This window comes from Mustela lutreola, chromosome 2 (genome assembly GCF_030435805.1).
Source record: "Mustela lutreola isolate mMusLut2 chromosome 2, mMusLut2.pri, whole genome shotgun sequence".
Lineage (NCBI taxonomy): Eukaryota > Metazoa > Chordata > Mammalia > Carnivora > Mustelidae > Mustela > Mustela lutreola.
The window spans coordinates 74,376,293-74,391,228 of record NC_081291.1 but is presented as its reverse complement, the minus strand read 5'-3'; the positions used below and the strand labels follow the sequence as shown (position 1 = coordinate 74,391,228).

The following is a 14,936-nucleotide window of genomic DNA, read 5'->3' as shown; positions in this document are numbered from 1 at the left end:
CTTCCTAAAGGAAACCTCTGCTGGTGGTTTCTTGTCATTCTTGCTCGAAAATTTTTGTCCTCATCTGTGTTTGTGTATTATCTATATTTAAAAAAATATACAGAGGAAAGATCATAGTATAAACACTGTGCTGTGCATTCTTTTTTTTTTTTTTTAAAGATTTTATTTATTTATTTGTCAGAGAGAGGGGGAGAGAGCAAGCACAGGCGGACAGAATGGCAGGCAGAGGCAGAGGGAGAAGCAGGCTCCCCGCCGAGCAAGGAGCCCGATGAGGGACTCCATCCCAGGTCGCTGGGATCATGACCTGAGCCGAAGGCAGCTGCTTAACCAACTGAGCCACCCAGGCGTCCCTGTGCCTTCTTTCTTTACTAAGTAATCCATAGACCTTTAAATAGATTTGTTTAAGTCAAAAGATATCTTTCTCTGAAGATTTTATTCAACATCATATTTACTCGGCAAAAGTTATGTGCCCATTTTGGAATTTTGTGAAATTATTTCAACCAAATTATTATGACAGGCTTATGTTGCCTGTTTAAAATTATTTATTATATTATTTCTTTTTTAGTTTTTTGGTTTTTGTAGTCATAGACTAAAAAAAGAGCAATTTAAAATATCTCATATGTTCAGCTTTCAAAAAGCCTATGTCTTTGAAATTTTGTCTTAAAGGCAATTTGTGCTTATTTATTTATTTATTTAAAAAATTTTATTTATTTATTTGACAGAGAGAAATCACAAGTAGATGGAGAGGCAGGCAGAGAGAGAGAGAGGGAAGCAGGCTCCCCGCTGAGCAGAGAGCCCGATGCGGGACTCGATCCCAGGACCCCGAGATCATGACCTGAGCTGAAGGCAGCGGCTTAACCCACTGAGCCACCCAGGCGCCCCTGTGCTTATTTATTTAACTTATAAAATATGTATTCATTCAAGAAAATGTAGAAAATTATAGTGAGATTTGAAGGAAAAATTCACCCATAACTCCACCAGTTTCAGAAACAACCCCATTGTTAACATGTTGTTTACTTAGCGTGTTTTAATTCACATATATGCATGTGTGTGTGGAAAACTGTATGTGTAATGTATATATATATATATGTATACACACATATATACATATATGACTTACACTGATATGTGGTTGAGATTATGCTGTGTGTATATGTATAAATAGATTTGTATTCTTTTTTCTATTTAACTTCTTAAAGATTTTATTAGAGAGAGCAAGCAGGGGGACGGGCAGAGGGATAGAGGAAGTAAACTCCCTGCTGAACACAGGGAGCCCCATATGGGGCTTGAGCTCACAATCCTGAGATCAAGACCTGAGCTAAGATCAAAAGTTGGATGCTCAACCGACTGAGCAACCCAGGTGCCCCTGGAATGTCTTAGTTCTTTTTTTTTTAAATCATTTTATTTTATTTTATTTTTAAAAATATTTTATTTATTTATTTGACAGAGATCACAAGCAGGCAGAGAGGCAGGCAGAGAGAGAGGGGGAAGCAGACTCCCTGCTGAGCAGAGAGCCTGATAGGGGGCTCTATTCCAGGACCCTAGGATCATGACCGAGCCGAAGGCAGAGGCTTTAACCCACTGAGCCACCCAGGCACCCCAGGAATGTGTTAGTTCTTAACTCAAATATGGGTTTAAGGATTTTCTTTCCTTTTATAGTGCAAAAATCTGTACATATGTTCTTTTATATATGTTATATATATACTTGTTTATATTACGAAGTATTTTAAGAGGAACCATTGGACTCATTTTCCCTCCATACTAATTGCTTACTTTTTTTTTAATACCACGGTAATCTTATACTTTATTTGGTATTTATTATTATATACAAAATGTATATATGTATTCTTTTGTGTGCCACAACTCCATTGTGGTGCTTCCACACGTCATCATCATGGCCATGCTGGTTATTATTACTGTTGCATTCAGATCTTGTGTTCACAGAATACCTCTTCTCTGTGTGGCCTTCAGCTGGGGACTGGGAAATTCACACAGGGAGCTCGTAGGCTTGCCTCTAGAACAGTGTTGGGGGTCACTGTGCATGGGGGCACAGGGCTTCGGTTGGGGTGGGGTAGCACATATATAAGAGGGACTAAGAACAATGGTGAACTTTGAAGGCTGTGCTTAAACTGCTGCCTCTTGGTGCTAAGTGTGGTCAAGCGTAGACAAGGCTTGACCTTCCTGGGAAAGGTTTGTTTCACCCAGTTGCGTGCATCCATACTAACTTCCAAGGTAGGGAGTAAGTGTAGCATATTGGAAATGGTTATGTATTAATTGGATTATCCTCACTTTTATAGGTTGACCTTTCTGTGCTTTTATTGCTATGGCATTTATTCCAACATTAAATCTCATGGGTGGTGATCTGTGTTTAAAAATGACTATGGTTTACAATGTATATATTATTTCACATGATCCTATTTTAAGATGATGATTGTAGTGTTTATAAATTGCCTATGGTATGTAATACCTTCCAGGAATGATTTCAGTAAGAATGATGGGTGTAGTTTTTGGGAAAATATTATCTCTATTTTCTTTCAGAGTTATTTTGAAATCTTCACTTACTAATTTTTATTTTTTACAGAGTCATATTAAATCTGTAGACTCAGGAGAAACTAACATAGATGGAGCTATAGGTGAGTAGACCATGGAACATTTTGCATCTTTGTTTGAGGTACTTTGATATTGTGATTTTGCACATGAAAATAAACATCTGTAATAATTACCTGTATTCCTAGGACTGATGGCATCGGAAGAGTTTATCAAGATCACGTTGTCAGCTTTTGAAGCAATAATACAGTATCCTATTTTGTTGAAAGACTATTGCTCTACGGTCAGTTCTGGCAGCTTGTGAGAAAGATTTTTTTTGTTTGCTTGGTATTCTGTATATAAAGAGAGTAATTTACATATGTTTGGTTTATATATGTTCCTCATATGAAATAACCGTTCAGAAAAACTGCCCTCTGACGAGATGAACATAGGAAGTGTCTTCCCTCATTGATTTCTGCGGGATTACCGATGCTCATTGTTCTGTTTCCTTATCCCCAGCTTGCTGCTTCTTGCTTCTTTCCTGGTTATTTGTTGTACCCAACTGCATAAACTCTTACAGTAGGGTTTCTCGGTCTTGGCACTGTGAGCATTTGGGGATGGACCGTTCCTTGTTGTGATGGCTGTCCTGGGCATTGTAGGATGTTTCAGAGTGTCCCTGGCCTCTGCCCACTAGATTTGGGTAGCACCCACTGCTTCCCCCTTTAGTGACAAACAGAAAGGTCTTTACTAGTTGCCAGATGTCTTCTGGACTGTGAAATTGCATCTATTTTAGAACCTCTGCCTGAGGGATCCTTAGCCGAGTTGAGCGCTGACTTTAGAGGAGGGAGGAGAGGCTATTTGATTTCATTCTCACCCACAGAAAGCATCAAGAAAAGAAGCCAGGTAAGATGAGTACCCTATCATTTTCCTGTTTTCTCTAATGATTCTAGGGATTGACTGAACTCAGTAAGGCAATTCTAACTTGGGGTCTTTTAAGTGCTGGTAGTCAGTGGTGCCTGGGACTGGAATCATCTAAGGCTCATTTGCTTACATATCTGCCTCCCGCTGGGACTCTTCAGGCACTCTCTCCATCCTCTGTGTGGTCTCTCCAGCAGAGTGACTTCAGGGTGGCCTGAATTCTTACATGGCATCTAAGGACTTGGAGGACACATGTTTCAAGAGAGTGGGGATAATTTTTTTTTGAGGGTAGAAAATTTATACCAATTCTTTATGGTTATTTTCTTCTACTTCTCTATTTCCTCTTTCTCCTCCTCCTCTTTAAAAGTGCCTTAAAACGTGTGTAGTTTAACAAATAGTTGCAAAACCAGTGCTTGAGAAATTGCCACTCTGTTGAAAAACCATGACTATAGCCCGGAATTCCCCTCAATCAGGATTCCTTTCCTCCTGGGAGAGACTTTCATGGTAATCATTCCCATGTATTCCTTTGTAGGCCTGTGTATGCATCCCTAAACTATATAGATTGGTTTTGCCTGCCTTTATACTGTGTATCAATACTATACATGTTCATTTGTGACCCCCCCTTTTTGCTCAGTATTTGTAGGATATCTGTGTTGTTAAGTATCTTTATGGTTTAATTTTTCATTATTGTAATGTTGAAATATGAGTATATGCAGATATCACAATTTACTTATTTTTTTTCTCGTTAGGCATTAGGCTCTTCCTGGTTTTTGGCATTTACACAAAATATTGCTGTGGAGATTCTTGTTTTTGTATTTTGTACCACATAGCATGCAGTATTTCTAGGATACATATTTTGGAGTGAAATTAGTGGTTATGGAATATTTACAAACTCATTTTATCTAGAAAATGCCATAGTGTTTTCCAAAGAGGTGGTACTAACTTGTATTCACACCAGCACTACAGTACCCAATCCCCACATCCTTCTCAACTCCTGTTATCTCAGGCTTTTTAATGAATGAATATATAGCGATATTTTACCATAGTTTTAAATGGTAGGATCAAGACTACTAAATGAGGCTGAGTTATTTTTCAAATGTTTATTATATACTTGAGAATATTCTTTTATGAAATGCTTGTCCAGGTATTTCTGTGATTTTGATTTTGACTGTTGTATCATTTTTCTTTTTTCTTTTTTTAAAGATTTTATTTATTTACTTGACAGATAGAGATCACAAGTAGGCAGAGAGGTAGGCGGAGAGAGAGAGGAGGAAGCAGACTCCCTGCTGAGCAGAGAGCCCGACGTGGGGCTCGATCCCAGGACTCTGGGATCATGACCTGAGCCGAAGGCAAGGGCTTTAACCTACTGAGCCACCCAGGCGCCCCAGTTGTATCATTTTTCTATAACTTACTGAGAGAAGTGTGAATAAGTCTCCTTTAAGGCTTATGAATTTATTTTTCCTTCTGTAATTCTGTTTTTGTTTTATGTATTTTGAGACCATGTTATTAGGTGCATGAAAATTTAAATTCTGGTGTCATTTTATGAAATTGATCTTTTTTTTTTGTGAAGTGACTTTTATTTCTAGTAATGCTTTTTGCTGTAAGGCCTATTATGTCTCATTTAATATAATCACACATACTTCCTTTTGCTTAATATTTGTTGATATATATTTTTCATTTTTTCCCTTTCAACAGCTCTCTATACTTACATTTTAGGTCTGTTTCATAGTAAATACTGTATAGTATTTTTTGAAAATTTAATTTGACCAATATTTAGCTTTTCACTGGAACATGTACTCCATTTACATTTACTGTAGTTGTTAGTATATTGGGCTTCATTGTACCATCTTCTTTCAGACTTTGTCATTCATATTTTCTCTTTTCTCATCTTTTATTCCTCTCCTTAGTGACTTTTTTTTTTCATTTTTTCTCCGTAGGAATGTAGTATTTAGGTACTCCCTGTTCTTTTACTGCTTACTGTAAAATTTACATTATGCGTATTAATTTATTAAAAGCTGAACTTAAAAAAAAGCTCTCTTTTCTTTAATTAACATATCAGACCTTTAAGTAAAATACAGGTTATAGGTTTGAGATTGTAAGTTCCCAGGGCAGCCTCCTCAGCAGTTCCCAAGACTGTGAATGTGTGTGGAGGGGTTGGTGACTAGATCACTGTAATGATTTCTGCATTACTCCGAGAGCATAATCCCCCCTCCTCAGTGCCCAGCTGAGGGTAAGAGACGATGCAAAACTGGGTATGCTGGGAAGTCCCAAACTTACACCTTTCTCCCTGGCTCTGGTGTGCACGACCCCCCCTCGATAACCCCAATGCCACTGAAGCCTGTGTTTGCATTACTGGTAGGCATCTCTGTGGCACAAGCAGGTATGTGCTCCTGTGGTCTACTCCACTCTTTAGGTAAGACTTTCATTCAAGAAATTGGTCTGAAAGTTTTGCCACTGTCTTTTTCAGATCTCAAATACTTTTAAGATTTTGTTCATTTATATTTTATCTGGCATTGTATACTGTTTTCAGTGAGAGGGTTAATCCAAATAATCATACCTACTATTACCTGAAACTCTGTGATGGTCATTTTCTCAGCAATGATTTCATTGAGTTTTTCATTGAGCTCTTACTTGCTCCAGTGTTGCTTATTGATTCTTTATCCTAGTGAATAATCATTCCATGGAGAATTTGTTAAGATCCAGTATTTACACATATCTGTACTTACATGTATGTAGGCGTTTAATTAGTTTATTACAAGACATGAAATGCCATCATAATAACTACAGCCCATATTATGATAGGAAAGGTACCATTGGGCTTCATAAAAAAATATTTTTTAATGCTATAACCCATGGGAAATCTTCTAATTATCTCTTCCTGAGCATGACTGGAATACATGAAATTGAAGATCCAGCACTCCCAGGAGCATAACATTGTTTCAGATGCTAGCACATACTGTGTTCAAGGCTGCTGATCAATACTCTATTATATGGAAGTGATTACATGCATTTAATTCTTGATGAGCACAATTGCTTAACTCAGATTCTTCCTAGAGTTTAGATCACTTAGCTCCTCAGAGTTGGAAATCAACAGTGTGGCCTACAGAGCAGTCAGAAATACATAATTATTGGGATTATACAAGGAATTTGTTCCCATTCATGGTGGTTTCAAAAAAAAATGTTTCTAATAGCAAAGAGAAAAATAAAGATGATTCTTAATTGGAAAATTATGGCAATAATATACATAAATCACCTCAAATATATTTCAGTTTCTTTTACTAAAAAACTAAGCTAAGTCATAATCTACCCCCCCACCCCTTATTTTAAACAAAATCCTGCCCTTTTGTAAATTTTTAAGCTAAAGCCAGGAGGCTAACAAATACTGAGTAGTTTATCTTTAAATCAGATTTTTGGATTAAGAGTTGGTGAGGATGTAGAGCATGGAACTCTCAAAAACTTGTAGTGGGAATGTGAGTTGGTACAGATACTTTGGAAACCGGGTAGTAGCTATTGAAACCAAACATAGTATATACATGAGTCAGCAGTTTCACCTCTAAATGTACATTCAATAGAAATGTGAGCATATGTTCACTAAAATACACATAGAAGAATGCTCATAACTCCAAATGGGAAACTATTCAAATGTCCATCATCAACAGTCTGATGGATAAACAAATTATGGTTTTGTCCTGTGATGGAATACTATGTAGCAAAGAAAGTGAATGATTTATAGTTATACTTAAGAACATGGATAAATCTCACAAAGTTAATACTGAGACAAAGATGGCAAATACAAAATATTATATAGTTGCATTAAATTTGAGAACAGGTTTGTCTATTACAAGCTAGGATAGTGGTTATTCCTGGGGCAGGTGGTGGCTGGAAGGGGCTACAAGGAGACTTTGCAATGTACTTGTAAAGTCTTATTTTGATCCAGGTGCAGGTGCAGACATGAGTGTGTTCATCTTGTGAAAGTTAGCTGAGACCTATGCCTAGGATTAGTGTACCTTTCTGTATGTATGTTATGCTGAAATTTAAAAAGGTTGCATAAATATAAAATTTTTTCCATAAATAAGTTAAAAAGTGTTTATATCTTCGTTAAATATAATACTTTTTTTTTTTTTTTTTGGCAAAGTAACTGATATGAATGAGCATATCTATTAATCAATCACCGGTATGGACTTGTATTCTATAGTAGTTTCCTATCGTTTCTGTAATAAATTATTAAAACTTTAGTGGCTTAAAACAACACAAATTTATTTTAGGGTTTTGGAGGTCAGAAGTACAAAATGGGTACAAAAGGGGTCTGTGAGGTTAAAATACCTGTGTTAGCATACCTGTGCTCCTTTTGGAAGCAATAAGGGAAAAATTCTTTTTCCTTGTCTTTTCCAGCTTCCAGGGGCTATCTGTATTCCTTGGTCCCTTCTTCTGTCTTCAAAGGTGGCAGTGTAACACCTTCAGATCTCTCTCTCTGACGTCTGCTTCCCCCACTTCCCCCACTCCCCCCACTCTAGAGAGAACCTTGAGCAGGCTCTATGCCTGGTAAGGAGCCTGATGCTGGGTTCCATCTCACAACCCTGAGCCAAAACCAGGAGTCGGATGCTTAACTAACTGAGCCACCCAGGTGCCCCACTGACCTCTGCTTTTGTTGACACACCTCCTCTCACTCTGACTCTCATCTCTTAAAAGGAGGTCTTGTTGTTACGTTTAGCCCACTTGTCTGATCCAGGATAAACACCTCATCTCGAGATCCTTGATGGAATCATATCGACAAAATCACGTTTGCTGTGTAAGATAAGGAATTACCAGGTTTCAGAGATAAGGATGGTGGACATCTTTCTGTCTGCCATCATTCTGTGTACCACCGATTCCTATTTTTACCAGCAGCTTCATTGCTAGATTTATTCTGGTGCTCAAATTACACCAGATTTGGCCAACATAAGCCTTTCAAGTTGGCTCCTGTGTCCTTGTGACATACCCCATCACTTTTTGAGTGTTTTTTTCCCCTAACTTTCTGGCACAACAAGATCTTCTTGCTTCAGCTTCTAGCTTCTAGCCTTGGCTCAGTCATTTCCCAGTCAATTCTCTGAGGAGCCTGGGCTCCTTTTCAAGGGAGGTGGCATTAGTGAGGGCCCCAAGTGTGCTCTTCCTTCCTAGGATGTCTTGGATTCTAGGAAATGTGTACATAAAACAGAGCTAGGAAGTGGATACATGTATATACACATGGGAGCACTCAGGGCACAATCATATGCATGCTTGCATATGCCTGTACCTACGCACACACACATGTACATGTATTTTGAATCATGAGTTCACATTAAAACCGTCAAATCCAGTCCTTGTCCACATGGTCCTTTTTTGCCTTTCTCCATTTCATATTTATGTGTCCCTTCTTTCCTTTGTAAAAATTCTGGCTTCCAGCAACATCATATTCTTTCATTTGCTTAATTGTGTAAGGCATCTGAAATCGTTATAGAATTGCTTTACCCTCACCAATACAAAAACAAACAACGAAATCAGGGAATCAGGGAGGGAATTTTTCCCTCTTCTCTGCCTCCCAGATGTAACCCAAGCAAGATGGGGGTTGCATACTCAATGCTGTGTTCATAAGGCACTGGGGTTGGTTCCTTTCCTCCCCTTTCCATGTTGTTATCATACTGATCTGAAATGCAGTTGATTTGTTTTTAGTTTGATTTCAATTGTAGGTTTTCTTTTCTCCTTCCTATCCTTTTTGATTTTATTTTTTGAATACATATAAGATTAACATGCTTCCAAAATCCAAAGCCATAGAAACAGATGTATTCAGAGCAGTGTCACTTCCTTCCCCTGGACATAGATCTCTTCTACCCTGTCATGGCTCCAGCACATCTTGCCTACTCTTACAGGTAGCTGGCGTCATTGTTTTTGGTTTCTCCTTCAGTGTTTCTTTTTGGTGAAGAGAACAGATGTCTTACTTCTGCCTCTTTCTTGTATAAAAGGCAACACACTCTACTCTTTTGCACTTTGCTTTTTTGTTTCATAATGGATGTTGGAAATTACTCCATTTCAATTCCTAGAACTCTGTTTCTTCATCAGAGCAGTATAGTACTCCATGGTGTGTATATGGATCGTAGGTTATTCAACCCATCTCCTGTGTTGGGACATGTAGTATCTAATGTTTTTCAGTTATAAACAAATGGCCTCATGCTTATGCAGTTTCCCATTGCTGGAGGGGTATCTTCAGGGCCCATTTTCCGAACAGTGCTTGTGGGATCAAAGGATAAATGCCTAGGGTTTACTGTTTTGCTTCTTCCCGAGTAGTATATGAGAGTTCCTGTGTCTCCCAGTCCTGGTATTGCCAAGAGCAAATGCCAATCTTCTTAAATTCTGCCCCCTCTTGTGCCTTGGGAATTTCTTAACATCTTTTTAGGTATTTAATATTATAAAGAAGATTTAAGCAAGTTCTGGCTAGTTTTCTTAGTTGTTCTCCTCAAAAGGGGTGTTCTGTATGACCCACTCTGCCATTAGCAGAGGTGGAATTCATCTCTTAGCCATGTGTTCCCTGTATGTCTGATGTTACTTTGTGAGGAGGAAAGGGGATTGGAAGTTGGTGTGAACATGTTAATTACTGTGCTGTCAGAGATACCAGATTTTCCAAGGCCTGCTGCAATGAAGGAAGTGGTAAGTAATTTTCAAATGTAGGATAAGAATTTTAATCGAGTATCTAGAATATTAAAACTTGACTTTTCAAATGATATACTTTCATCTATAAAATTTAAAAAAAAGGAAAAACACTTCTCTACAGAAATAACAGTGTAAAGTTTACTTTCACCATAAATGATTATTTCAGAAATATACGTTCCATAGGTGAAATTGTTGCTTTTTCCTCTGTGAAAAGAAGAAAATTTGAGTATGGTTACATTTCTCTTTACAGTTTAAAACTCCTAAGCTTCATGTTCATCATTTTTTAAAATGGAAACTAAGTCTCTTAAATGATAAAGTATCATTTCGGATATCATTGGCTTTAAGAATAACTGGAGTAAGTGTTTGCCGTGGGAGTGTTATTTACATATTTCAATGCCTTTGTGATTGTTGAGCTTACATGTCCCAGAGCTGTCGGTAGCATCTCTAAGTCATAGGCATTCATTTCTTTTGGGACACTGAGGATGATCATTAGCAGCAACTGATGTGCAAACATGCACACACAGTTTTTGAATATGGGGTTTTGCCCGCTTTTTGAGCAAAGAAATAAAAAGTCCATAGCCTTGGAAATCTGCATTTTTTTAAAAAGGGGAAATACAACTCTGTTTTTAGGACATGTCCTTCAATGACCTCTACCACAGATGAACATCTTTGTTTAAGAAAGCAATGCTGCAGCCATTAATGAAATATTAAAATTCCTTGGATTGCTCTGTACCCAAATGTATTATCTCTACAACTAAAATAGGTAATGAATGGTGGAATTTTACAATGGAATTCATTAGTGCAGGGGAGCATGATTAGAGTTGCAGTGGTATTTACTTAGATGATGTATATGTTATTTATCAGTTCTGTGGAAGATTCTAGAAGAGGAGAGTACTGATGAACAAACCATCTAACTTCACAGTGGCAAAAGGTACTCACTGTGTATTGTCTCTGATGGTTCAGTCTCTTGTTTTAATAGGGAGATCTTGTACCAGTGAACAAAGCCATGCCAACTGAAGGTGTAGAACATTTTCTTTGTCATGTACAAGGTCTGATCTTGTTCTCATGGTTACCTCACTGTGCCCTGACAGTGATTTGGTGAAGAGGGTTTTTAGGTTTTTGCCCTTTTCCTCACTTCTTTATTACCCTGCTGCATTGTTGCCATTTGGCATTGGATTATCATGAAAGCATACCTTTATAATGTGACTCTTCAAAATGCAGATTGAGTTTTATCCTGAGTCAGACTGCATTCCCCATATATGATTTTAAAATCAAGAAGTGTTCTGTAATATGATTAACCAGTAATCATTCTTAGTGTTGGTATGATACGGGCTTTGAATTTTTCTGGTTCTAACAGAACTTAGCCCCAGGTTTAGATAAAAATCAAGGAGTGCTATGTACAAAATTGTTGAATCATTATGTCGTACACCTGAAACTAATATAACACTGTATGTTAACTACATTGGAATTAAAATTAAAAACTTAATAAAAATCAGGTGGTGTTAAGGAAGAAAATAACACATGAATAGTATTTAAAAGTACACTGGGAAGAGGGCACCTGGGTGTCTCAGTGGGTTAAACCTCTGCCTTCAGCTCAGGTCATGATCTCAGGGTCCTAGGATCAAGTCCTGCATCAGGCTCGCTGCTCGGCAGGGAACCTGCTACCTCCTCTCTCTCTCTCTCTGCCTACTTGTGATCTCTGTCTGTTAAAAAACTTTAGGATGAAAAAAAAAAGGGAAGGCTGAAGTCACATCTTGGTTGGCATGGGGGAGCTGGAGGCACACTAATGACAGGGTCTTCTGTGGGATTGGTTAGGGGAGCATATTTGGCTTTCTCTGGCCAGTCTTGAGTTGGGAGTGGCTCATGGTACCAAACACAGTAGAATTGGCTGTCATCCACCATGCTCTGACCGTCCCGAGCTGATTGCAGCAGGTGTGATTTGGCTTTCCTGCGGAGTTCCTGTGGAGGCTGTGGGGCAGGGTCCTAATTGTGACAGATAGTCTGACCACCGTTCATTTGTATAGTCACTTTCCCTGAAGCAAACAGCAGGAGAAGGTGAGAAGCTAGTAAGAAGCTGGAGTACAGGGGCGCCTGGGTGGCTCAGGTCATGATCCCAGGGCCCTAGGATTGAGCCCCACATTGGGCTCTCTGCTCAGTGGGGAGCCTGCTTCTCACACTCCCTCTGCCTGCCATCCCCTTGCTTGTGCTCGCTCTCTCTCTCAAATAAATAACTAAAATCTTAAAAAAAACAATACCAGAGTAAGTAAAAATCTCAGAGTCAGCAGTGAAGCATGGGAAAGTAAATAAACCACTGTACATTCCTAGAAATCTGGGAAAGGACCAAAGATTTCTTATAGAATTCAGGCCTGAGAGTTTTATTTAAAATTAAAGTTTGGGGTCACTTCAGCTGACAACTAGCATACAAAATCATATTAGGTTTTCCTTTCCTTCTTTTTCTTTTTAAAAAGAAATTGCCATTGTGTAGAATGAATACTTTTTATTTTATTTTTAAAAAGATTTTATTTATTTATCTGAGAGAGAGAGAGTGAGTGAGAGAGAACGAGTGGGGGGAGGGGCAGAGGGCGAGGCAGACTCCCTGTGGAGCAGGGAGCGCAACACAGGACTTGATCCCAGGCCCTTGGGATCATGACCTGAGCTGAAGGCAGACTCTTTTTTTTTTTTTTTTTAAGATTTTATTTATTTATTTGACAGAAATCACAAGTAGATGGATAGGCAGGCAGAGAGAGAGAGAGAGGGAAGCAGGCTCCCTGCGGAGCAGAGAGCCCGACGTGGGACTCGATCCCAGGACCCTGAGATCATGACCTGAGCTGAAGGCAGCGGCTTAACCCACTGAGCCACCCAGGCGCCCCTGAAGGCAGACTCTTAACTGTCCGAGCCATTGTGGTACCTGAACAAATACCTTTTGGGTTTCAAAACGTTTTTAAAATCCTATTCATATTAATAGGATGGATTAATATGAATAGAGTTATAGCAGCCATGTAATAAGTGGACCCCAAAAGACTTTTAAGTTTTTGGTATACTTACATATTTATCACTCATATATTTATAGTAAGTACCTTTCATAAACCACCTTTTAAAATCAAAGCACCAAAAGTACACTAGTGAGCTGGAATCAGACCCTGCTCTGAATAGGTTCAGTTTTGGTTGGAAGAGACCAGTGGGAAAAATTAAGATTGGACCATGTATGGTTTGAAGAGTGCTGCCTTGGTGGTGCATGGAGGTATAGCCAAGAATCCTTTTCAGTTGAGAGGGTCTGGAGATTATTTTTAGAGGGGATGATTTTATTCTTGAACTAAATCTTGAAGACAGGTAGGCATTAACTCCTGAGTGGGTGCCTCGGTGAGGAGTGGGCATTATAGGCAGAGAAGTGTGAAATACTTTCATGAGTCATTTTAAGGTTTCTCCCTGTATTATTTTGAGATACCTGGGTAATTTACTTGAAAATACTTAATCATAGAGGTATAAAATTCTATGCTTGAGTCTTTTTTAAAAAAAAAATTTAAAATTTATTTATTTTCAGCATAACAGTATTATTATTTTTTCACCACACCCAGTGCTCCATGCAATCCGTGCTCTCTATAATACCCACCACCTGGTACCCCGACCTCCCACCCCCCTGCCACTTCAAACCCCTCAGATTGTTTTTCAGAGTCCATAGTCTCTCATGATTCACCTCCCCTTCCAATTTACCCCAGCCCCCTTCTCTCTAACTCCCCATGTCCTCCATGCTTTTTGTTATGCTCCACAAATAAGTGAAACCATATGATAATTGACTCTCTCTGCTTGACTTATTTCACTCAGCATAATCTCTTCCAGTCCCATCCATGTTGCTACAAAAGTTGGGTATTCGTCCTTTCTGATGGAGGCATAATACTCCATAGTGTATATGGACCACATCTTCCTTATCCATTCGTCCGTTGAAGGGCATCTTGGTTCTTTCCACAGTTTGGCAACCGTGGCCATTGCTGCTATAAACATTGGGGAACAGATGGCCCTTCTTTTCACGACATCTGTATCTTTGGGGTAAATACCCAGGAGTGCAATGGCAGGGTCAACACACACAAAACAGACAATCACATCAAAAAATGAGCAGAAGATATCGACAGACACTTCTCCAATAAAGACATACAAATGGCTATCAGACACATGAAAACATGTTCATCATCACTAGCCGTCAGGGAGATTCAAATTAAAACTACATTGAGATATCACCTTACACCAGTTAGAATGGCCAAAATTAGCAAGACAGGAAACAACATGTGTTGGAGAGGATGTGGAGAAAGGGGAACCCTCTTCCACTGTTGATGGGAATGCAAGTTGGTGCAGCCTCTTTGGAGAACAGTGTGGAGATTCCTCAAGAAATTAAAAATAGAACTTCCCTATGACCCTGCCATTGCTTGAGTCTTTTTTAATGTTTGCCTCAGGAAAGGTTAGTTTGTATGTGACATGCTCTCACGAATGCACCCTAGAGAGGTGGTTGGTTAGCATTTGAAAGACTCTAATCAGAAGTTCACACCTGTGAAGTATCTTTATCTTGATGACGCTTCTGTTAGAAGGATTTTTTCTTAGGTGAAATGGGTCCATTTTTAAAGATACATGCATTGGCTGGAAGTAATGGGCAAGTGGCCCACTGTTGGAAGGGTAGGAGAACCAGGTGAGCCCAGCAGGGTGGCGTTCTTGGCGTCGGACTCAGGTTTGTTCCTGAGTTTTGTACAGTGAAAGCCTTTAGCAGTCTGGGGAAGTCTGTGAATTCATTCTCAAGATGTTTTTAAATGCATAAGGCAAAATAAACTGCATAGGGATATATT

The 14,936-nt window shown here is 38.9% G+C and overlaps 1 protein-coding gene across 2 annotated transcripts in view; it reads left to right on the top strand.

The window, feature by feature from the left end:
• The window catches only part of ULK4 (unc-51 like kinase 4), a 651,105-nt gene that overhangs the window by 224,876 nt on the left and 411,293 nt on the right, over window positions 1-14,936 (top strand). For both annotated transcript variants that reach the window (XM_059162312.1, XM_059162311.1), the window contains exons 26-27: window positions 2,582-2,633; window positions 2,736-2,830. In XM_059162312.1, the coding sequence (XP_059018295.1) occupies window positions 2,582-2,633; window positions 2,736-2,830 (147 nt within the window). The remainder of the gene's footprint in view (window positions 1-2,581; window positions 2,634-2,735; window positions 2,831-14,936) is intronic.